General features: G+C 41.2%; 1 protein-coding gene across 1 annotated transcript in view; it reads right to left on the bottom strand.

Annotated features, from left to right (window-relative positions):
- CDK19 (cyclin dependent kinase 19) overlaps positions 1-24,613 on the bottom strand; it is a 127,104-nt gene that overhangs the window by 96,491 nt on the left and 6,000 nt on the right. The window contains exon 2 of the mRNA XM_021718055.1: positions 8,908-8,983. Coding sequence (XP_021573730.1) covers positions 8,908-8,931 — 24 coding nt within the window. The 5' untranslated portion in view covers positions 8,932-8,983. The remainder of the gene's footprint in view (positions 1-8,907; positions 8,984-24,613) is intronic.

The following is a 24,613-nucleotide window of genomic DNA, read 5'->3' as shown; positions in this document are numbered from 1 at the left end:
AGACCAGCCCAGGCAACTTGGCGAGACCATGTCTCCACAATAAATCCAAAAATTAACCAGGTATGGTGGTACATGCCTACAGTCCCAGTTACTAAGGAGGCTGAAATGGAAGGATCACGTGAGCCCAGCAGGTTGAGGCTGCAGTGGCCGTGAGCGTGCCACTACACTCCAGCCTGGGTGACAGAGTGAGACTGTGACTCAAAATACACACACACACATGAACAGCTTCTATCACCAGGAAAATAAAATAAAATAAAGCCAAAGTAACAGAATAATAGTGAGACTATGTGTGATAATCCACTGGTGCTTGAGGAGCTAACCTCCCAAGCCCAATTATGCTCAGTTCTCTGCTATAACATGTCACATTACCAAAACCCTAACCACAGGCATCACCCGTGTAATGAACCGGGATGCATGGCTGACCTGGCTGCCAGCTCTCTCCACTGACTTGGATGGCTCCTGACTGGCCAGATGTTTCCCTGCCTCTTTCCCTGATTAGGCATCGCCTGCCTCTCAGGCCCTGCCTGCCTTTGCTCTGGCATCCTCTCTCCCTCCTCTGCTTCTTCCAGGTAAAGTCCTACCTCCCAGTCCTCACTGCTTGGATCAAACTATTTCTTTTCTCACCCTCTGCCATAAACCTTGACACTTTGGCTCATTGCCCACAATCTCTATTCTAGTTTCTAATGCCCAGACCCCAGCCAGGAACCTGGGCCTGAAGAGTTTGTTACATGTATAAAACTATGGCAAGACGTCTCCTGGCATTGTAAGATATTAATTCTAAGTGTGTTTCCCCGAAGAGACACTGTTCTAAGTAGACCCAAAGTACTAGAGTACCCAAGGATCATAATTCATTCACCTATAAGTGAAATAGGTTTTGGTAGGGTAGACTAGTAACCTGGGCATCATTTCTGTCAATGTTTCCAAGAAACATTTTACACTACAAAAACTGACTTGAAAAAACTGACTTGACAAAAACTTCCTGAAAATACTGCTCTGTATTCTTTTCAGCAAATGACACTCTGTGTTACAAAAACTAGTAATCAATATTTATTAATTAATATTTTTGAAGGAAGGGATGAATATACCTGCTGCTATAGTATATTTTAAATATGATTTAGCATTCAAAGACAACAGCAAAGTAACTGAATTTTTTTTTTTTTTTGAGTTGGAGTCTCACTCTGTCGCCCAGACTAGAGGGCAGTGGCTCACTCCAGGCCACCGCAGCCTCGACCTGCTGGACTCCAGCGATCCTTCCGCCTCAGCCTTCCAAGTAGCCGGAACTACAGGCGTGCGCTACCACGTCCAGCTAGTTTTTGCTTTTTATTGTAGAGATGAGGTCTTGCCAAGTTGCCCAGGTGGGTCTCGAACTCATGGGCTCAGGCAATCCACTTGCCTCGGCCTCCCAAAGTTGCTGGGATTACAGACTGAGCCACGGAGCCCGGCCAATCAGAGTCTCACTCTGTTGCCCAGATTGGAGTGTAAGTGGCATGCTCACAGCCACTGCAGCCTCGACCTGCTGGGCTCAGGCAATCCTTCCGCCTTAGCCTTCCAAGGTAACTGAATTTTTAAAAGAAGTATTTGCCAGATCGCCTCTGTTAAGCCACTGCTACTCACAACTCACCCATCAGTCATACTCACAAATTCAACTTGAGAGAAAGAAGAAAAGTTAAGCCTCATTGAGAACTGATTATGAGCCAAAATGCTTATATACTTTAATTTATTCTTATAATTCTGTGAAGTTACATACTGTTTATCCTCCATTTTAGACACGAAGAAACTAAGGTTCACAAGAATTAGATAAATTATATTGATAGTTGGCTTATGGAATTAACTTTTTTTTTTTTTGAGAAAGCAGATTTATTGAGAGGACAGAAAAGCTCCCACAGTGGGAGGGGACCTGAGAGGGTTACCCGAGATCAATCATTTTTTTAGGTCCAAAAAGTAAAACAGATTGCACAGACTGGCAAAGATATTTAATTCAAAGAAACCAGAATAAGCAGTCTGAAGAACAAACTAGAAATAAAAGTGGAACTTATCCATACTCTAACCCAAGAGCTTAGATGCAATATATAGTATATACTACTAAGATATATGCAAGGGTCAGATTCTGCTCTCTCAGGCAACTGCTTCCTCCTGAGAGCTAGAGGTTTCTCAAATATGGTTAGAGAGGAGCTTTGTCAAAATGTTTCATGATATTTCGCTGACATTCAGGGTACAGAGTGGAGTGAAGAATGACCCAGAACATTAGCAAGGAAAGAAAAACTCATGGATTCTGAGAATCTGGGTACCCTGTGAACTAGGACATGGCTGCTTCCTAGGCAGTGCTGACCACACAAGCAAATCGAGGTATGCCTGCTTCCCCTTTGACCTTCATGTCTAGAGCGCCTAGAAAACGACCCTGGCACTAAAAGCAACTTGTCTGAGAGCCACATGAGTGACTATGGAGCCCAGACACAATTCCACATCCGTCTGAATCAAAGTTCCCTTCCCTCTTACAATCTAAAACTAAATGCATATGTTTTACAGTTTTGTTTTACCATTTCAATGTTTTATTTTGAATCTAGAATTACCAAGTTTATCTTAAATTTTATAGTTCAGTATCTTCTATAAGAACACATTTTAAAATTAAAGTCAAAAATAATTTACTTTGACCACAACAAAAAACTCAGCTAAAAATTATATTTCCTTTTATTAGAGTTTAAAAAGGAAAAAATTATTACCAATAATAATACCAACAAGAGTCACGTTTATGTTCAGCTCTGAGCCAAGTCCCTCACATACCAGTATCAGACTTCTTTCTACTCTTTTACTCCACATTTCTATCACCAGCACAATTTCACTTCCATACTACGCAAGAGAAAAATAAACACTAAAAATAGTGAATTAATAGCCAATGACACCTAACTGCTTAGAACAGGCAAATGAAATTGATGATTTTGGTATTTTTAGGACAGCTAAAATGATTTCTGATGAACTTGGCAGGGAGGACACTGACATAGTGGAGAGCCAGCTCTTCACCCCGAGCCTACCTGTCCTTCTCAGCAGAGGGGCTGCAGCCACCACAGGCACCACCAACAGCCAATGGGTCTGCTCCCCCAGAGAAGGGAAATAGACAAGCCTCTAGCTGCATCTAGGACTTGTGTTACCACAACACCCCATCCTCCCTCACCACCACCACCACACACACACACATACACACACATACACACCTCTCAAGAGACGCAAGATCTACCAGATATACTAGGGCAGACAGACACACCACAGAATGGGAGACTCAACTTTCTGCCTGGCTCCCTGGACCTTTTCAGCTCTTAGCAAGACATGAAAACGTGACAGTGGGACTCCTCCATCAGCAATAACCCTGTATTCATCTCTCAGACTCCTAAAATAACTGCAAACTCCATTTCCAAACTCTTACAAGATTTCATTTTTAATTACAGAAGTCATCAGAAATGTTCTTTATTTTGCCAAGGAAGCTAAATATAGCATATACTTGAGAAAAATATTAACGATCACCATATATTACAAGGAAAAAACACTTTAATAAGGAAATATCTATGCTGAATCTTCAATTCCAAAAGTAAAAATTTTGTTTGTCTTTAAGAAGAACATAGGCCAGGCTCGGTGGCTCAGCCTATAAACCCAGCACTTTGGGTTGCCAAGGCAAGTGGACTGCCTGAGTCTACAGGTTTGAGACCAGCCTGGGCAACTTGGTGAGACCTTGTCTCTACAATAAATCAAAAATTAGTTGGGCGTGGTAGCATGCAGCTGTAGTTCTGACTACTTGGAAGGCTGAGGCAGAAAGATCGCTGAAGCCCAGTAGGTCAACGCTGGGGTGGCCATGAGCATGCGTGCCATTGCTCTCCAGCCTGAACACCAGAGTGAGACTCTATCTCAAAAAAAAAAAAAGAAGAAGAACACAAGGATCACACCAAAGCACATATCTTGCTCTGGACAATTTCATATACAAAGAAGACCCCAAAAAAACAGAATTATCTTTTGGAGGACAGATCCCTTGTAGCGTACTCAGAATTTGTTCCTCCGAATCAAACGGTCAAATACAGATTTTTATCTGCAAGTTTTAAGGTCACATCAGGATTTGCAGAACATCTTGAATTGTGGCAAACAGGTAACTGGTTCTTCCACAGCACCTGCCCACACTGTGCTGTATGTTCAGCAGTTTTGCCCACATGGAAGAGGTGGAAAAAAAGAACCACAGAAGCACTGAAAGGCATCAAAATAGATAAGCTAAAAAACTGTGTAGAGCAAGGAGAAAAAGTATCACAACAGATAAATTGCATCAAATAGAAAGTACTTTGAAGGTGACTAAACATGTAAGAATAAACTTTTTTAAATAAATAAATTCCAGGTTGTTTTGGGACACCCCCTTATATAACCTATTTAGTCCTGTACTCTTAAAAATCATGCCAAACTTAAAAAAGAAATTGTTACAGATCATGTTACAAGTCTACTGAAAAAGAAAACTTTTTCTACTTTTTTTTCCTTTGTACAAAAAATACTACATTTTATCTTGTCCCTTTCATGGAAAAGGAAAAATACATGATTTACACATCTATTTCCACAAATATATACTTTTATAAAGTTGCACACATATTTAAAAAGAAATCTGCATTCAGTAAAACATCAAGATAACTGATGATATAATTAAATAATATTTATAACACTAAACAGTAGTTCTTAACTTTCAATACTTTTTTTTTTGAGCCAAAGTCTCACTGTCACCCAGGCTGGAGTGCAGTGGCATGCTCATGGCTACCGCAGCCTTGACTGGCTTGGCTTGAACACTCCTTCCGCCTCAGTTTTCCAAGTAGCTGGAACTACAGGCGCATGCCACCACACTTGGCTAATTGTTGGATTTATTGTACACAGTCTCACCAAGTTGTCTAGGCTGGCCTCAAACCCCTGGGCTCAGGCAATCATCTCACCTCAGCCTCCCAAAGTGCTGGGATTACAGAAATGAGTCACTACACCTGGCCTCAATACATAAAACTAACAAAATAGTTTTAAGGTTGATATAAACAAGTTAATGAGAATCAGAGCCTTGCTCATAGACATTTTAAAGTTTTTCTAAGCTGAATCTTCAGGATACATACATTTTATCAACTCCATAAATTTTAAAAAGCAAAAGTGCAGCCCTTTATGCCAAGAGGAAAGTTCTAAGCATTCCAGCAACATTTACAAAGCAACCCGCAATATACCACAGTGACAACAGAGGAGAAGCAACAGGGGTAATTCCTTTTCCTGCCATGGAAAACTGATGGTGACAGTCCATGACAGCAGACTTGTCATGGGAGTATCTGTGCTGGATGCTGGTGGATATACACTCAGGAAGAACTGAGCAGAGGCGAAGGAAGCAGTGGGGCTAACCATCAACAAAGACAGAACTAAGGGAGGCAGCAATCCAACAAGAAGCCAGGGCTTTTCTCCTTCTCTTCCCTTTCTCAATAAACTGAATGTTCATGTCCTCCTGTACCCCTGAAATTTAAACGCTGAAATCCTAACCACCAAGGTGATGCTATTACAAGGCGGGGCCTGTGGGAAGTGATTAAGTCATTAGGATCAAGTCCTCATGAGTGGGATTGGTCCCTTATAAAAGACAGCTTAGAGCAGGGTGCAGTGACTCACAACTGCAATCCCAACACTTTGGGAGGCCAAGCGGGAAGACTGCTTGAGACCAAGAGTTCGAGATTAGCTTGGGCAACAAAGCAAGACCCTGTCTCTACCAAAACCAGAAAAATTAGCCAGGTGGTGCACGCCTACGTCCAACCACTTGGGATGGAGGCAAAAGGATCATGTAAGCCCAGAAGTTGGAGGCTGAGGTGAGTCATGATCATGCACTCCAGCCTGGGTGACAGAGTGAGAAACTGACTAAAAAAAAAAAAAGGAAGTGAGAGCAATCCTAGAGAGATCATTGTTGCCCTTTCTGCCATATAAAGACACAGGGGGGAGATGGCCATCATCTAAGAACCAGGGAGCAGGCTCTTCCCAGATATTGGGTCTGTGAGAGCCTTAACACTGGACTTCCCAGCCTTTAGAGCCACCAGAAACAGCTGTTTACAGACCACCCAGTCTGTGATATTTTGGTACAGCAGCCCAAGTAGACCAAGACACCTCCTCAACCTGTGCCCTTCATCCTACTTGCCTGAACTAATCTTCCTTTCAGTCTCTTCAGTCTTTTTAGGAGTACACAGGAGTAATATCTTATTTATTATTTTTATTTTTTTATTTTTTTGAGGTGGAGTCTCACTCTGTCACCCAGACTGGAGTGCAGCGGCCGCTCCCAGCCACCGCAGCCTCGACCTGCTGGGCTCCGGTGATCCTTCCACCTCAGCCTTCCAAGTAGCTGGAACTACAGGCGCACGCTACCATGCCCGGCTGATTTTTGATTTATTGTAGAGATGAGGTCTCACCAAGTTGCCCAGGCGGGTCTCGAACCCGCGGGCTCAGGCAGTCCACTCACTTCGGCTCCCAAAGTGCTGGGATTACAGGCTGAGCCACCGAGCCCGGCCAGGAGTAATATCTTATAATCTTTTTTATATCCCACAGAACCTAAAATGATTAACAAATGTTCTACTAACGAACTTTTTTTGAGTTGGAGTCTTACTCTGTCACCCAGACTGGAGTGCAGTGGTCACTCCCGGCCACCGCAGCCTCGACCTGCTGGGCTCCGGCAATCCTTCTGCCTCAGCCTTCCAAGTAGCTGGAACTATAGGCGCATGCTACCACGCCCGGCTAGTTTTTTATTTATTGTAGAGATGAGGTCTCGCCAAGTTGCCCAGGCGGGTCTCGAACCCGCAGGCTCAGGCAATCCACTCACCTCGGCTCCCAAAGTGCTGGGATTACAGGCTGAGCCACCGAGCCCGGCCAGGAGTAATATCTTATAATCTTTTTTATATCCCACAGAACCTAAAATGATTAACAAATGTTCTACTAACGAACTTTTTTTGAGTTGGAGTCTTACTCTGTCACCCAGACTGGAGTGCAGTGGTCACTCCCGGCCACCGCAGCCTCGACCTGCTGGGCTCCGGCAATCCTTCTGCCTCAGCCTTCCAAGTAGCTGGAACTATAGGCGCATGCTACCACGCCCGGCTAGTTTTTTATTTATTGTAGAGATGAGGTCTCGCCAAGTTGCCCAGGCGGGTCTCGAACCCGCAGGCTCAGGCAATCCACTCACCTCGGCTCCCAAAGTGCTGGGATTACAGGCTGAGCCACCGAGCCCGGCCAGGAGTAATATCTTATAATCTTTTTTATATCCCACAGAACCTAAAATGATTAACAAATGTTCTACTAACGAACTTTTTTTGAGTTGGAGTCTTACTCTGTCACCCAGACTGGAGTGCAGTGGTCACTCCCGGCCACCGCAGCCTCGACCTGCTGGGCTCCGGCAATCCTTCTGCCTCAGCCTTCCAAGTAGCTGGAACTATAGGCGCATGCTACCACGCCCGGCTAGTTTTTTATTTATTGTAGAGATGAGGTCTCGCCAAGTTGCCCAGGCGGGTCTCGAACCCGCAGGCTCAGGCAATCCACTCACCTCGGCTCCCAAAGTGCTGGGATTACAGGCTGAGCCACCGAGCCCGGCCAGGAGTAATATCTTATAATCTTTTTTATATCCCACAGAACCTAAAATGATTAACAAATGTTCTACTAACGAACTTTTTTTGAGTTGGAGTCTTACTCTGTCACCCAGACTGGAGTGCAGTGGTCACTCCCGGCCACCGCAGCCTCGACCTGCTGGGCTCCGGCAATCCTTCTGCCTCAGCCTTCCAAGTAGCTGGAACTATAGGCGCATGCTACCACGCCCGGCTAGTTTTTTATTTATTGTAGAGATGAGGTCTCGCCAAGTTGCCCAGGCGGGTCTCGAACCCGCAGGCTCAGGCAATCCACTCACCTCGGCTCCCAAAGTGCTGGGATTACAGGCTGAGCCACCGAGCCCGGCCACGAACTTATTTTTATAGTTGAAATTTACCTTTATATTATTCTTGATCAAAATACATTTTATAGGCTGGGCATGATGGCTCATGCCTCTGATCCCAGAACTTTGGAAGGACAAGGTAGGTAGATTGCTGGAGCCCAGGAACTCGAGACCAGCCTGGGAAACATAGTGAGACCTCATCTCTACAAAAAAACTTTAAAAATTAGCCTGGTGTGGTGGCACACACCTGTGTTCCCAGCTACTTGGGAGACTGAGGTGGAAAGATCACCTGAGCCCAGGAGATTGAGGCTGCGGTGAGCTGTGATCTTGCCATTGCACTCCAGCCTGGGCGAGAGAGTGAGACCCTGATTCAAAAAAAAAAAAATTGCTTGAAAGCCTTTAGTAAGCCTGCTACCTAGTGAACACTTATTAAATGTTTGAATGTTTATGAACAATCATTTCTTAAATCACCAGTATGTCATATTAAGAACAGAAAAAGGAACTAACTTTCTTTAAGGAATTATTCTATTATTATGATGCTCTTATTTTTCTGGCAACTAGTAAAATCTATCACTAAATTATATATATAAAAATCAGAAAAAGTATTTTAAATGAATGAGACTTAATAGTATGGCCTTTTTCTCTATAAAGACATATGTCAATCCTAAAATTATAGAAAAATAGACATTTATTAAACTAATTAAAATAATTATATTTCATCATAATTTTAATTCATTAAATCGTAGTTTTGTTCAGCAGTTCTAAGATTCCAAATCTTAAATATCACAGAGAATATTCAAAGATGACTTCAAGTAATTGAAAAGTTTATGTAGATTTTCTTTTTCTGCATAAAAATAATCTTAAAGTAATTAACATCTATGACATAACCATTTATTGTATATATTTATAAAACTCTTTTATATTAAACCATCACCCAAGTCAATAATAAAACAACTATATTTATATCCACTTACTGCAATCTCTCTACAAGCCGACATAGATATTCCTGTGCCTTCAATTTGCTTCAATGCATACTCCTTTTCATCTTTTCTGCACAGAAACAAAAAATTGTCCATACGTTACTTTCAGATTCAAAATTATAACTACAAAAACAATGAAAATGTACTTAATCTCTCAGTGATAATACATAAACACTGTGTCATGCATTGCTTATTATTTTTGTTAATATTTCAACTACAGAAATAAAAAATATCAAAAGAAATTCATGTCACAATGAAAACATAAGACAGAGCCAAAACACAAGATCCAAAACTGAAACACAACAGGATACTAAACACAGCACTAGTTTCGAAGAGAAAACAAGTATAAATATAAACTCAAACATATTGCAAGATAATTCTACTCCTGTCTTAATTATCTGGAGTATATGAAAGCATTCTGTTGTAAACATTCACTTTAAAAATAACAGACATGCCGGGCTCGGTGGCTCAGCCTATAATCCCGCGCCTTTGGGAGGCTGAGGTGAGTGAATTGCCTGAGCCTGCAGGTTCAAGACCCGCCTGGGCAGCGAGACCTCATCTCTACATAAATCAAAAAAATCAGCCGGGCGTGGTAGCGCATGCCTGTAATTCTGGCTACTTGGAAGGCTGAGGCGGAAGGATCGCCGGATCCCAGCAGGTCGAGGCTGTGGTGGCCGGGAGCGGCCACTGCACTCCAGTCTGGGCGACAGAGTGAGACTCCAACTCAAAAAATAAACAAACAAACAAAAATAACAGACATAAGCTCTCAGACTCACTTAAAGTAATTTCGTAATATAAGAAGCACTTATAAGAATAAGAACCTGGCTGGGCTTGGTGGCTCAGCCTGTAACCTCAGTACTTTGAGAGGCCGAGGTGAGTGGATTGCCTGAATCCATGGGTTCGAGACCCACCCGGGCAACTTGGTGAGACCTCATCTCTACAATAAATCAAAAATTAGCTGGGCATGGTAGCGCCTGTAGTTCCAGCTACTTGGAAGGCTGAAGTGGAAGGATTGCTGGAGCCCAACAGGTTGAGGCTGTGGTGGCCGGGAGCATGACACTACACTCCAGTCTGGGCAACAGAGTGAGGCTTCAACTCAAAAAAAAGAAAAAAAGAAAGAATAAGGACTCACTGAAACATGCTGGTTCTCACCTAGAATGAGGACATTCAAAAACTCCAAGGCCCCAACCAAATGCTTCTAAAAGACTTCAAAACGCTAGCCACCACCATCTCATTCTCAAGAACTCTGGGAGAAATCCAGTAAACTGGATTTTCTAAACAATGGACATAAGATTAGGAATTCTGGGGAAGCCCAGCAGTTACCAAGGTGCTTAACCACAAGAAGACAATGGTTCAATATCAGTGACACATCTTTAAGTATGAACAGCAACAGAAGAGTGGCTGGTGCAGCACTGGGGATCCTTGGGGGCTGACACCAAAACAGCCTCACTAAGGCCCTGGCGGGACACCAAAGCTACGGTCCACTCCAGCTGCTCTAACATGCCATCACCCGTGCCCGCCAAGTTCTGTCTGTTGGTTGTATTATAGCCTCAGCAAGGGATCACCAGGTCACAGAGGATCTGTCAAGTGACAATGCCAAGGCAGTACCACCCCATTCTACTTTGCCACTCCTCCCTTTTCTCACTCTGGGCTGACTAGCAGACAGAGCAGTAAGAGGGTATTCAAAATGTGCATATTTTTCCAAACAGCTGTAGGGATTCAGATGGTTTTGGCTTCCACAGAGGAACTGCACAGTGATGAAGTCTGGGCCTTCCATGCACCCATCACCTGCCTGGTATACACTGTACCTGACAGGTGCGTTTTCATCCCTCACCCCCCTCCTCCCATAATGTGCATTTTAAAACATTATTTTACCTGCCTTTAGAATATTTTCACAATCATCTATGCTTGGGGCAAACAATTGACTTATGGTTACTTTCTCCCACCATCAGCTTGAAAATTATATCCATTTTTCTTCCAATACAAGGCATTCATGAAATAATTAAACAGCATTTTGATAAACAGAAAACACACTAGGTATATCAACAGGAAGGACTGGGATGCAGTTATTTAAATGATGGCTAGAAGGTCATTAGAAACATGGAAAATGTTTACCATACACTAAGAAACTAATTGTACTATATTAAAAAAACATATATATCTATACTATGCTGAGAGTAATAAAAAAATTAAAAACCAGTTGTGATAAGATGTAGCAATTTATTAACTAACTTCAGTGCTAATATTATATTGCTTTTTAAATTAGGATTATAAATCAAAGAAATAAGAGCCCAAGTAATTTGATACTCAAAAATATCTACTAAAACAATCTTTAAGTCTTTTCAAAGCAATAGCTCAGGCAAAGTTTTAAAGAGCAAAGTCAAAAATAGGGAAAGCTACACCAGGTGCGGTGGCTCACATCTATAATCTTAGTACTTTGGGAGGCCAAGGCAGGAGGACTGCTTGAGCCTAGAAGTTCGAGACCAGCCTGGGCAACACAGGGAGATCTCATCTCCACAAAAAACTTAATAAATGAGCCAGGCATGGTGGCACATATCTGTCATCTCAGCTACTCAGGAGGCTGAGATGGAAGGATCACCTGAACCCAGCAGGTCTAGGCTGTAGTGAGCCGTGATCGTGTCACTGCACTTCAGCCTGGGTAACAGAATGAGACCTTGGCTCAGTTAAAGGTAAAAAGAAGGAAAGCTTAAGTGATCATTTTTCCCTTTTTCATCACGTTTCCTCCTAAACATACAACTAGACTGTTCTCAGACCACTCAGAAGCCCCTGAGAAGCATAAGCAGCAGGTGACTGAAAGTAATGACAGCCAAATGTCTCCCCTGCCTTAACTGTACGTGTGGGTACATGAGTGAGAGAACACATACCCAAGATGCTCTGACATGATGCTCACCATTTCATACATTTAATAATTCAATTAACTGCCAGGCACCGATGACTAAATATTTAAGTATAATATAGTCTTAACAAAATTATAAAAGCTTTCTGAAAAGTTTTTCACACGAAGCCATCCCTTTTTTCAACAGAACATTTCAATCCTCAGCTCCCACAAACGTAGGGCTCCAGAAGCTCATGTAATTGCATAGTTTTATTTTTAATACTGTAAAGAATATTACACAATCTGGATAGGTTATTGTTGCTATGGAAACTATAAGATCTTCACAGTAAGTCAAAAAGTGCAAAATTAACACATCAAATTAATGGCTTCTGAATTTCACATCCAGGCTGTCAAAGGAATTTGAAAGCTAAAGAAGAATAGACTGAGCCTAGGCCTTTTACTGTGAATTATATAGATAGGAACAAGGAACAAACCCGGTAATTATTTCACTTAATAAGTTTAAATATAATTTCCATGTGTTAAATTAACGAAATACTCAAAAATCTGCAATTTTAAGATTTGCAACATTTAAATTGAGAATGAAAGAAAGTACAGAGGTCATTACCATCTTTCTTTGCACGCCACTGTCAGGTGGGAAGTGATGGTGGGGAGCTCTGAGGTTCACAGTGGGAAGAAGCTGCAAGGTCCCAGAGGGTAGCTGGGACTCCCAAGCATGGTTCTACACCAGTGCCAGTCTCTGGACAAGTGCCAGTACCTTGATATGAAGGCAAAAAGTATGTCCTTTACTCTAATGTCCAGCAATATCTCACTGACAGGTACATGGTCTGGGAGCTTCAGTGCTCTCTGCCCACATGTGTGCGTCAGGAGCTCCTCTAAGGGGTAGTAGCAGTTTCTATCCACCACTTAGGTGTTTCAGGCACATCATAAAAGAACAACATCTACCTTCACATGACAAGGCTGAAAACCAGGTGGACCTGGCCTACGCTATGACAGCCTGGCTTTTAGAGGAAGCTTAGTTCCTTATAACTATTTCATTTCATTTCTAAATTACTTTTATTTCTAATAACAAAGACAAAGCAATTCTAAAGCCTTCAAGGGAACTGTTTTCTACATTTTAGTATATATTAGACAGGATGATTAAAGTAACTGCTTACCGAAAATAATCAAAGTTTACTAACTGAATCTAGAAGAATTAAAAATACATATACTTGTAAAGCCGGATGTAGAGGGTAACGCCTGTAATTAGCACTCTGGCAGGCTGAGGCAAGAGGATTGCTTGAGCCCAGGAGTTCAAGATCAGCCTGGGCAACATAGCAAGACCTCGTTTCTAAAAAAAATCAAAAAATTTGCCAGACACGGTGGTGCACGCCTGTAGTCCCAACTACTTGGGAGGCTGAGGTGAAAGGATCCTCTGAGCCCAAGAGGTCAAGGCTGTAGTGGGCTGTGATCATGCCACTGCACTCCAGCCTGGGTAACAGAGTGAGACCCCAAATTAAAAAAAAATATATATATATATACTTGTACTATAAACTTAGATACTTACTATATAGAATTTTTTAATATAAAGCCATTTCTCCTATGTATCTATAATGTGTAGCAAAATCATGCAAACTTCCCTCTCAGCAGTCACAATGAAAAACAAATGTTCAATGTGAACATTATTTAACAACAAAACAAAAATAAATTTGGTAAAGACTGTGATCTGAGAGACTATGTTCTGGAAAATTCTTGATGCAAGCAATTCTATAGATAGTCGAAAAAATCAGAAGCACGTATCTGTGCAAAAAGTACTAATCATTATCTTAAAATAAAAGCTTAATCCCATGTTGAGAATTAGGCTCAGTGGTAGAATGTATTTATTTATTTATTTAAATTGAGACAGGGTCTCGTTCTATTGCTCAGGCTGGGGTGCAGTGGTGTGATCATAGCTCAGTGGTAGAATTTAAATATAATTCAGGGAAGAACTTCTCAAGTCTAGAGAAGCAAGTTCAGCAAGAACACCTCTTGAATGAAATATGAGATACTGGTTAATGGAAAAGATAGTCTTACACGATTCAGCAATGCTCAAACTAGGTGACCAGACCCCAATCAACTGTAGGCAAGAAAAGTACCATTCAGCAGCCCACACACACAAGCACAGTGAAGGCTGAGCCAAAAGTCCACATGTTGTAGCTGCCATTAGACTGGCACAAGATCTCTGGCTCCTATCAATGATACTACTATGTGTCCAGACCAGCCCTGGGCCACATTTGGTCCCAAAGACCCACAACAGACAATTCATTTAGAAGAAGCATCTTCTAGCCCCTTTGCACTTGGATGTCGTCTCTGAGGGGACATCGTAAATCTAGCAAACCACTCAGATGTCCCCTCTCAGGGGACACAGATTGCTGGTCACTATACAGGACAAACTTATGCCAGCACATTTTCAAAAATGAATGTTTCTTGAAGTTTTGCATTCAAATTGCACAAAAAAGCAATAAAGAGATGGAATATATACTGAGATATACATTAAAAAATACCAGCTGATGGTACATAGAGAATGTGTGACGTGTGAAGTGCTTTCACAGTGGTGCACAGATTGAACAAATAAATTGCATATTATTAATGCAGGAGGAAGAAAATAAGACAGCATTGCCTGCTTGAATAGAAAGATAGCATGTGGAAGGCGTCCAACAAAATACTATTGCACACCATTTATCAATGAACCTGTCATGCATATTGGTGACCATTTCACACGTTAGAAAAATGTAAGATATATTTAAATTTTGATTTATGTCATAAATAAGTTCCTCAACATCCAAAATTCCATTATAAGCCAAATGTCATTACAATAAAGTAATCAGTTCCAACACTATACTGTTTAATATGAAGTGATTCGTTTTTCACTATTTCATAAAAAAGTGTGGTCAAGTTGCTGGTAGGTGATCCACAAGATGTCTCCGAGCGCGAAGTTTAAGAAAAGATGGGGAAATTCAAGCTCAAACAAGCCTAAAGGAAAAATGTGAAAGTCTTCACACAGGATTAAAATCCTTTTTTGTTTCTAATGAAAACAGAAGAGCCTTATTATTTTATGTCAACTAACAACGACTGAGTTTGTACTATGGGTCCCAACATTGTGCCAAATTCTTGGATAGAACAAAATTAGAAATTGACTACTCTAGATATCAGGGAATTCCCAGTTCACCCTGAGAGAGATGCTGGGTGAACAGGAAATACAGACAAGTAACCATGATGTGCGTCTCATCCCCAGAGATAAGCATAGCAGGCACAGAGAGAACACAACAAGCAATTCTTTCAGAGCTTTAGAAGACTTTAAGTGTTTAAAGAGGAGTTCCATGGACAGAGAAGGGATGAGGGGGCAGAGAATTCCAGGGAAAAGTGTGGCATAAGAAAAATGACAAGGACATATTCAGGAAACAGCTGGTATTCAAGATGGCTGGAAAGCTGGTACACGATGATGAGGGGTAAGAGACAAGGCTAGAAAAGCAAAGAGTGGGGAGGACCAGATGAGTCCTCCAAGAAAGCTTGGACTTCATGTGTAAACAGAACAGAGTCAAAGGTTTTGAAACAAAGGAGGTACATTAACAGATCTTTTCTCAGAAAGATAATGGCGGTAACTACAGAGAAAAACTGATGGCAGAGAACACCTGGCAGATTGTGTCAGATGTGCAACAAGAAAAGATGAAGGACAGCTAGATGAAAACAGTGGCAGAGGGAAGAAATCATGGACACAAGAGATTTCTCAGAGCTGGCAGAATTTAGTAACATTGCATATGCAAAGAGGATCCCACTGTGTCTAAAACGTGTGAATGATAGCACCAACAAGAAATGGTGACATGACCTAAATTGAGACCTGGAAAAAGAAGCCAATGAAAATGACATATCAAGGTTATTAGAAAGGACTGAAACCAAAGGCATGATAAACGATGGAAGCAACTGGCATGTAAGCGTGAGGAGCTGAGAACTCAGATTAGCAGAACAGAATGTTAGCTCCAAAGGGGTCTAAGGCAGTCCTGTACAATCGGTCTGTTTTATGATGAAGAAAGGAGGCCAGCAACTTGAGGCAGCGCCAAGACCAGATCTTCCGATTCCAAGTCCAACATTCTACATAACAGAGGGGTAACAATAAGCCTGGAGAAAAGATGGGATGCTTGTGATAGTCATTCATTCTGCCAAGGAGGCACTGGCAGAACCAAAGGAACAGATAAAGAAGATTCAGAAGGATGAATCCAAGATGAGTCCAAGGTTGTGAGCTTGGTCATGAGAGGAGGACATCACTGAGAACAAGGCACAGAGCAGATCTCAGATGGATCTTTAGCTCAAAGGAATCTTTCACATAGAGACAGTCTATGAGGATCTCTGAGAAGTTCTGAAAGATGTCCAAAAGGTGTTTATTGAAGGTCTGCCACAGTAGAGTTTCAGACTGAAAGGTTTGAGCCCACTGATGTGATAACCTTGGACTGGAGGAAGATGGTTGCTGAGTGCCCAGAAAGGAACTGAAGGGAGGGAAACCGTTTCTGAAGACATTTCTCTCTCACACCCTTTAGAAGACAAACAAGTCTATGAATTACTCCTGTAAGCCTGCTTTTCCAAACCTTAGGAATAGAATTCAAATAATACAATAATCAGAAATACAGGATCCAGCATGGTACAGTAGTGCCAGTTTCTATAACTAGGTGTTCCCAATAAGACATTCTTCAGATCATGACATCTGAGTCTTGCCAACAAATTTTTTCTTCGAGAAGATGATGAAATAAATGTTGTATGTCTTTCCTTTATCACGCCATCATTTGGATTAGCAAATTAGGAAGCTTCCACATCACACAGAAAAATAAGAAAAAAACATAAAATGACTATTTAGAGTAACAAAACACTGAATTGCTCAATTGCTCAATTGGGCTCAATTCATAATGGAGCCAATTATTCCACCAGTCTCATAGTAATTATTACTTATTTAGAAGTTTACTTTATTACATAATATAATATTTTAAAATTTTGTATCACAAAATTTTTCAAAACTAAATAAATAAGTAGCAGTAATAGTCTATGGATCCATCACATAATTATCAGTTCGTGGCCAGTCTTGTTTCCTTGCCTCCACTTTTATTAATTACTTTGAAACAAGTCCCAGATACCTTTCCATTTCATCTGTAAACAATTCAATGACTAACACACTTAATATCAGCAATATTTTCTTTTAGTTTGAATGACACTAGTCCTTTAACTAATTCTGAAAGTGGCCAGGCACCGTGGCTCATGCCTATAATCCCAGCACTTGGGAGGTGGAGCAAGAGGATTGCCTGAGCCCAGGAGTTCGAGACTGGCCTGGGCAACTTGGCAAGACCTCATCTCTACATTAAAAAAAAATAGCCAGCCGTGGTGGTTCATGCCTGTGGGTCCAGCTATTTGGAAGGCTGAGGCAGAAGGATGGCCTTAGTCAGTCCAGCAGGACGAGGCTGCAGTGGCCGTGAGCATGCCACCGCACTCCAGGCTGGGCGACAGAATGAGACTCTAATTCAAAAAAATGAATTAATTAAATTAAATAATTCTAAAATCTTTAAAATCTTCTAACATAAGATGCTGCTACTACTTTGTGTCTCCCTTATTAATGACAAAACATCAATAATACTGGCATCCTCCTCATGCTTTTTTTCCTCTAACTAAAATGTCCTTCAGGACTTATACCTTCATCTACCAAATATTGTATTTACTCAGTCTCTAAACATCACCAGAAGAAAGTACTGTTCTCCCTCATCCAAGCTCAGGATTCTGGCACACCATGGAAACATGACAAGAGTTTGATTACGTGTTTGCTTTAATTCCTTAGGAACACTGCCTGTATTCAGTCCCTGTATACGACTGACACACTCTTATCTCTCTCTCGCTAAAACTATCTTCATTTTATACGATTTCCTTCATTTGTAATTCCAATTCAGACAAACATTTACTATTTTAATTAATTAATTTATTTTTTTTGAGTTGGAGTCTCACTCTGTCACCCAGGCTGGAGTACAGTGGCATGCTCACCACCACCGCAGCCCCAATCTTTTGGGCTCAGGCGCTCCATCCATCTCAGTTTTCCAAGTAGCTAGAACCACAGACGTGTGCCACTATGTGAGGCTAATTTTTTTGATATATTCTAGAGATGAGGTCTTGCCATGTTGCTCAGGCTGACCTCGAACCCCTGAGCTCAAGCAATCCTCTCGCTTCTGCCTCCCAAAGTGCTGGGATTATAAGTGTGAGTCACTGCACCCAGCCAAACATTTACTATTTTAATAAGACCCTAAAATTATAAATTTTAGAAACTTCTAGTAGTTTGACCCAAAAGAGGCTCAAAACATAATCAGAACAATTTTTTTATTCATCAGTTAATTGTATACATTCTCTTTGTTAAAAGTGTTCATATATAGTTAACATTTATATACAACCAAATCTTGACTAGTTTCAATTTATTTTAATAAAAAACAATTCACTGAATTAAGTTTGCATATCAACATATTTCTTCAGTGGCCCACTAAAACTTCAAGACATATTAATTAGGATATACTGATAGCCAGGCTTGGTGGCTCAGTCTGTAATCCCAGCACTTTGGGAGGCCGAGGCTAGTGGATTGCCTGAGCCCTCAGGTTCAAGACCTGCCTGGGCAACTTGGTGAGACCTCGTCTCTACAATAAATCAGAAAAAATTAGCCGGGTGTGGTAGCGCATGCCTGTAGTTCCGGCTACTTGGAAGGCTGAGGCGGAAGGATCACCGGAGCCCAGCAGATTGAGGTTGCAGTGGCCGGGAGCGTGCCACTGCACTCCAGTCTGGACGACAGAGTGAGACTCCAACTCAAAAAAAAGGATATATTGATAATTATTTCACCAAACTTCTTACTTTTTAGTCAACAACTATTTGAACTGTTCAATGTACTTCTAAAATCTCAACTTCAATGTTGGATTGGTAAATATATTACCAAATATGAATATTTAATGTTTGTTTCTAAAAATGTTTCTTATTGTTCAGAAATAAATTTAAAACAAATTGTCTCTAGGCTGGGTGCAGTGACCCACATCTGTAATCCCAGCACTTCAAGAGTTGAGGCAAGAGGACTGCTTGAGGCAAGACAAGCCTGAGCAACACAGCTGGGCATCCGCCTCTATAAAAAAAAAATGTTTAAAATCGGCCATGCGTGGTAGTGTGCACCTACAGTCCCAGCTACTTGAGAGGCTGAGAGAGAAGGACCACTTGAGCCTAAAAATTAGAAGCTGTAGCAAAGGTAATAGAATCAGTGATGCCACCTTTAATTTCAGAAATCATTTACTAAGCACATGCTGTAATGCCAAGCACCATGCTGGGCTCCAGGAACAGGAGGAAAAATGAACTGATGCCTTCCCTTGTGAATCTTTACACAGAGAGACACACAAGCAGGGGTGCAGTCTGAGAAGAGCTATAACTAATATACAAGGAGGATCCCCAAAAAACAATTTATTTAAAAACTGTGTATTTATGCTTACATGATTAAACTTGAACCACCTTCAAAGTACTCTCCGTCTGATGCAATATACCTATGGAAACGCTTTGTCCACTACTCAAAACAGTTTTTGAACTTGTCCATTTGGATGCCTTTTATAAAGTGCTTCTGCCAGTTTATGTTTCACTTCTTCCACGTCGGCAAACTGTTTGCTTTGAGAACCTTTTTCATCCGGGAAAACAAAAACAAGTCACTCGGGACAAGACTGGGTTAAGTGGAAAGGCGGGACACAGGGGTCATGCCATTTTTGGTCAAAAACTACGAAATACTTAGCAGAGTGCAGTGTGAGCAGGTTGTTCATGTACATCACCCGTCATGAAATGGGCAAATGCATTAAAAGAATCTCCAAAACAAATTTCACTGAAGCCGAACGCAGCCTCTCACAATAACACTAGCTGGTACACTTATGTCAATGAGTTCCTAGAACAACACATACCTAGCGGAGGAAGCCTGCACTATAAGGGGTTCGCCCTCCAAAAGATAATTCTGGTTGCTTTTGGGTCCCCCCTCATATGTGCAAAGTACATCAGATCAATAATGAAAAGGGCATGGTTCTGGTAGGCAGACAGATAGGGAGCGCTATCAGGTAAATAATTTTTAAAGGGACCATCCAAGTAGATTTTGAGAAATAAGCAGGATTTCATTAAGCAAAGAAGAAGGGATAGGGCCTTATAGATACCAGAAATATGTGAACAAAGTCTGAAGACTAAAGCCAGGCATAGTGGCTCAGGTCTGTAACCCCAGCATTTTGGGAGGCTGACCTTGTCTCTACAATAAGTCAAAAAAATTAGCTGGGTGTGGTGGCGTATGCCTGTAGCTCCAGCTATTTGGAAGATTGAGGCAGAAGGATCGCCTGAGCCCAGCAAGTTGAAGCTGCAGTGGCTGTAAGCATGGCACTGCATTCAGCCTAGGCAACAGAGTAAGACTCCAACTCCCATACAAAACGAAACAAAACAAAAAAGCCAAAGTCTGAAGATTAAAAATCTATACTATAAGCCAGGTGTGGTGGTTCACACCTATAATCCCAGCACTTTGGGAGACCAAGGAGAGAGGACGCTTGAGCCCAGAAGACCAGGCTAGGAAACACAGCAATACTTCATCTCTGCAAAAAAATCAAAAAATTAGCCAGGTACGGTGGTACATGCTTGTAGTCCCACAGCTACTGAGGAGGCTGACAGAGAAGGATCGCCTGAGCCCAAGAGGTCAAGGCTGGGGTGAGCCGTAATCGTGCCATAGCACTCTTGCCTGGGTAGCAAAGTGAGACTCCAACTCACAAAAAGGAAAAAAATCCATGCTATATTCAAGAAATTAGCAAAAGACAAACATAGCTTCAATACAAGAGATGAAGTAACACATGAAAAGAGCAAAGAAGACAGAATGAGCACCATGTTGTGTGTTGTAATGAGAGCAGTGTTCTTTCTGTGTAACGGGATACCCTCAGAGGTTTCCACCAGTGAAGCATGTGAGCCCAGGCATTCTCAGTAGACAAGGAACAAGCAGGATAGATCAGGATGTAAAGCCAGAGTCAGGGGACCATTGTAGAAGAGTGAGGAGGGTTGAAGAGGGCCAGAATTAGAGTCAATGTAACAGAAATGGGGAACATGCCCACGAGGCATTCCAGAGATGGAATTATCCACTGTAGCCAAGACTGTGCCAACCCAATGGGAAAAATGGGTTTGGAGACTGATAACTTGGAGTCACACCATGGTTCTATGATCTCCTCTCTCATACGCAACACCTCATAAGTAGATCGAAGGGAAATTACTTTGCTTAAGAGAAAAATGTTTAAACTAGAAGACAAAATTTGTTCTACTGCATTTTCCTACTAAGGTAGAAATTTTCATACTGTCTGTCACAAGACTCAGTTTCTAGCCCTCGGTCTCCTTCACACCAACTGATCTCCCTGATCTCACTTCCCCTCTTCTTCCTATGCATCAGACAAGATCAAGTTTTCCAGAAGTTTTGTGAACAAAACTAGCCTGAGGTCAGAGCTCTCTCCTCTGCATTCAGCAAGCACACCTATGCACTATACACATGGCATTCATTGTATACCCCTTTGTATGCTAACTTTTCCACAGAGTGTGACATAAATGGGGCTATGGACTCAAACTCCTATTATGCTAAGTCACACAGCTAATAGGTTACTTATACCCTCATAGTACCAGTATTTGTATCTGTAAAATTGGGAATAATAATACCTTATACAATTTCTTAGAAGGTAAATGAGATTACATACATAAAGAACACAGCATGTGTCCAGTCCTGCCATAGACTATAAGATGTCAGTTCCAGCATCAACTTTTTAGAGACCATGGAAGAAGTCCACAGGCAGACATTTCAATTGGAATGCTTAGGAAGGAACAAAGGAATGAGAGTTTTTTGGCAAATACATATTAGTAAACATGGAACACAGTATTTGATTTTTTTTTTTTTTTGAGTTGGAATCTCACTCTGCTGCCCAGGCTGGAGTGCAGAGGCACACTCACAGCCACTGCAGCCTCAACCTGCTGGGCACAGGCGATCCTTCTGCCTCAGCCTTCCAAATAGCTGGAACTACAGGTGTGCACTACCACACCCCGGCTTGTTTTTTGATTTATTGTAGAGATGAGGTCTTACTAAGTTGCCCAGACTGGTCTTGAACCACTAAGCTCAGGCAATCCTCTCACCTCAGCCTCCTAAAGTGCTGGGATTACAGACTTAAGCCACCACACCCGGCCAACACAGTATTTGAGATTAATATTTCTGGCCTGGCGCGGTAGCTCACACCTGTAATACCAACACTTAGGTCAAAGGAATGCTTGAGTCCAGGAGTTCGAAACTAGCCTGGGCAACATAAAGAGACCCCATCTCTACAAAAAATAACAAAATTAGCCAGGCATGGTGGTGTGTGCCTATAATCCCAGCTACCTGGAAGGCTAATGCAGAAGAACTGCCTGAGCCCATGAAGTTGAGGCTGCAGTGAGCCTTGGTCGTGTCACTGCACTGCAGCCTGGGCGACAAGTGAGACTACAACTCAAAAAAAAAATTAATATTTCTTATGTAGATAAGTTTCCAGAGAGAAGGTATCATTATCATGTGTAGTTTTGTAGCCAATATAATACCTTGCAGCTAATAACCAAATATTTGATGGGCTGATTAATTAGATGACATATGATTATCTATCTGCCTTTTCTAATAAAATAGAAGCTTACAGTTAGAGTCTAGAATGAAGTTTTTCATTCAAAAAAAAATTATGTGTACTATGGTGCACATTGGCATTACAAGCACCGCAACAATATATTGAGGTATGTAGTCTTTGCCTTGTAGAGGTTCAGGAGAGAACAGAGGAACTAAGTAATGCACAGGTACTAACACCTACTAAACATAAGGTACTGTATAAAAAACTGCCTGGACTTCATCATTCCAAATGCTTGTCTAACCATCCATTTAATCCCATCTTTCTTACAGAATTTAAGGCAAAAAGTAGTAAGGAAGGGGAGGAAGATGGTGTCCTCTGATTTCATCTGAGCAGTACTCTACATTTTTTATACTACTGAATTCAATAATCTATTGAGACTATCATAATTCATGGGAAGAAACTAAATGATTTCCCATTAAAAACAGAAACAAAGGCAAACATTTCCGCTCTCACCACTCCTAATCAACATCATACTGGAAGTTCTAGCTAATACAAGAAAAGGAAATTAAAAGTATATATATTGGGAAGGAAGAAATAAAACTTTGCTCACAAATGACATGATTGTCTGTGGAAAAAAATCCCAAAGAATCAACAAAGAAACTACTGGAACTAATAAACAATTACATACAGCAAGACTGCAGAATATAATATTAATATATTGCCTTCTTATACACTAGCAAAGAAAAACTGGAATTGTAAGTTAAAAGCATATCATTTATATTAGTACACAAAAAAGAAATACTTAGGCATAAGTCAAGCAAAAATATGCATAAGATATATATGAGGAAAATGACAAAACTGATAAGAGGAATTTTTAAGATCTAAACAAATGGAAAGAAGGAGTATAAGTCTGCAATGAGCTATCATCAAACCACTGCAGTCCAGCCTAGGCAATACGAGAGACCCAGATAGATAGATGGCTGATAGACAGATAGATAAATGGAGAGGTACGTGGCTAAGACGACTCAGTATCATCAAGATGTCAGTTCTCCCTAACTTTATCTATAAATTCAACACAATCCCAATCCAAATCCCAGTTATTTTGTAGATATCAACAAAATTGATTCTAAAGTTGATGCAGAAAGGCAAAAGATACAGAATAGCCAAGGGAATACTGAAGGAGAACAAAGTTGAAAGACTGATACTACTCAACTTTAAGACTTACCATAAAGTGACCAGGTGTGGTGGCTTATCCCTGTAATCCCAGCACTTTGGGAGGTGGAGGCAAAAGGACTGCCTGAGCTCAGGAGTGCAAGACCTCATCTCTAGAGTAAATCAGAAAATTAGCTGGGCATGGTGGCATGTGCCTGTAGTTCCAGCTACTTGGAGGGCTGAGGCAGAAGGATCACCTGAGTCCAGCAGGTCGAGGTTGCAGTGGTCATGATTATGCCACTGCACTCCAGCCTGGGCAACAGAGTGAGACTCCAATTAAAAAAAAAAAAAACTTACTATAAAGCTACAGTAATCAAGAGAGTGTGATATTGGTGAAAGAAAAGATAAATAAATCATTGGAACAGAATTAAGAGTTCAGAAGTAGACCCACATACTCCATAGTTCACTGACAAAGGAGCAAAGGACAGCAATAGAGAAAGGAGTTGCTTGAATAAATGGTGTTGGGGAGGAATGTATAGAAAGAGGCTGGTTAATAGGCACAAAATCAGTTAGGAGGAATACGCTCTAGTGTTCTATAGTAGAGTAGGGTAACTATAGCTAAAAATGACAGTGTATATTTCAAAATAGCTAGAAGAAAGGATTCTGAATGCTCCCAACACAAAGAAATTATAAATGTTTGAGGTAATGGACATGCCAATTACCCTGATCTGATCATTTCGCATTATATACATGTACTGAAATATCTTATATAACCCATAAATATGTATAATTATCATATATCAATCAAAAATTTTTAGACCAAGCATCATGGTTCACACCTATAATCCCAGCACTTTTATTTATTTATTTATTTTTTTTTTTTTTTTTTTTGAGTTGAGGTCTTACTCTGTCATCCAGGCTGGAGTGCAGTGGCATGATCATAGCTCACCACAGCCTCGACCTCCTGGGCTCAGGCGATCCTTCCACTTCAGCATCCCAAATGGCTGGGACTACAGGCATGTGTCACTATGTCTAACTAATTTTTTTTTTTTTTTTTTTT

The sequence above is a fragment of the Carlito syrichta genome, unplaced genomic scaffold, assembly GCF_000164805.1.
Source record: "Carlito syrichta isolate Samal-C Ts95f unplaced genomic scaffold, Tarsius_syrichta-2.0.1 Scaffold311768, whole genome shotgun sequence".
Classification (NCBI taxonomy): Eukaryota; Metazoa; Chordata; class Mammalia; order Primates; family Tarsiidae; genus Carlito; species Carlito syrichta.
The sequence above is the reverse complement of the archived record's forward strand: the minus strand, read 5'-3'. Positions and strand labels throughout refer to the sequence as shown.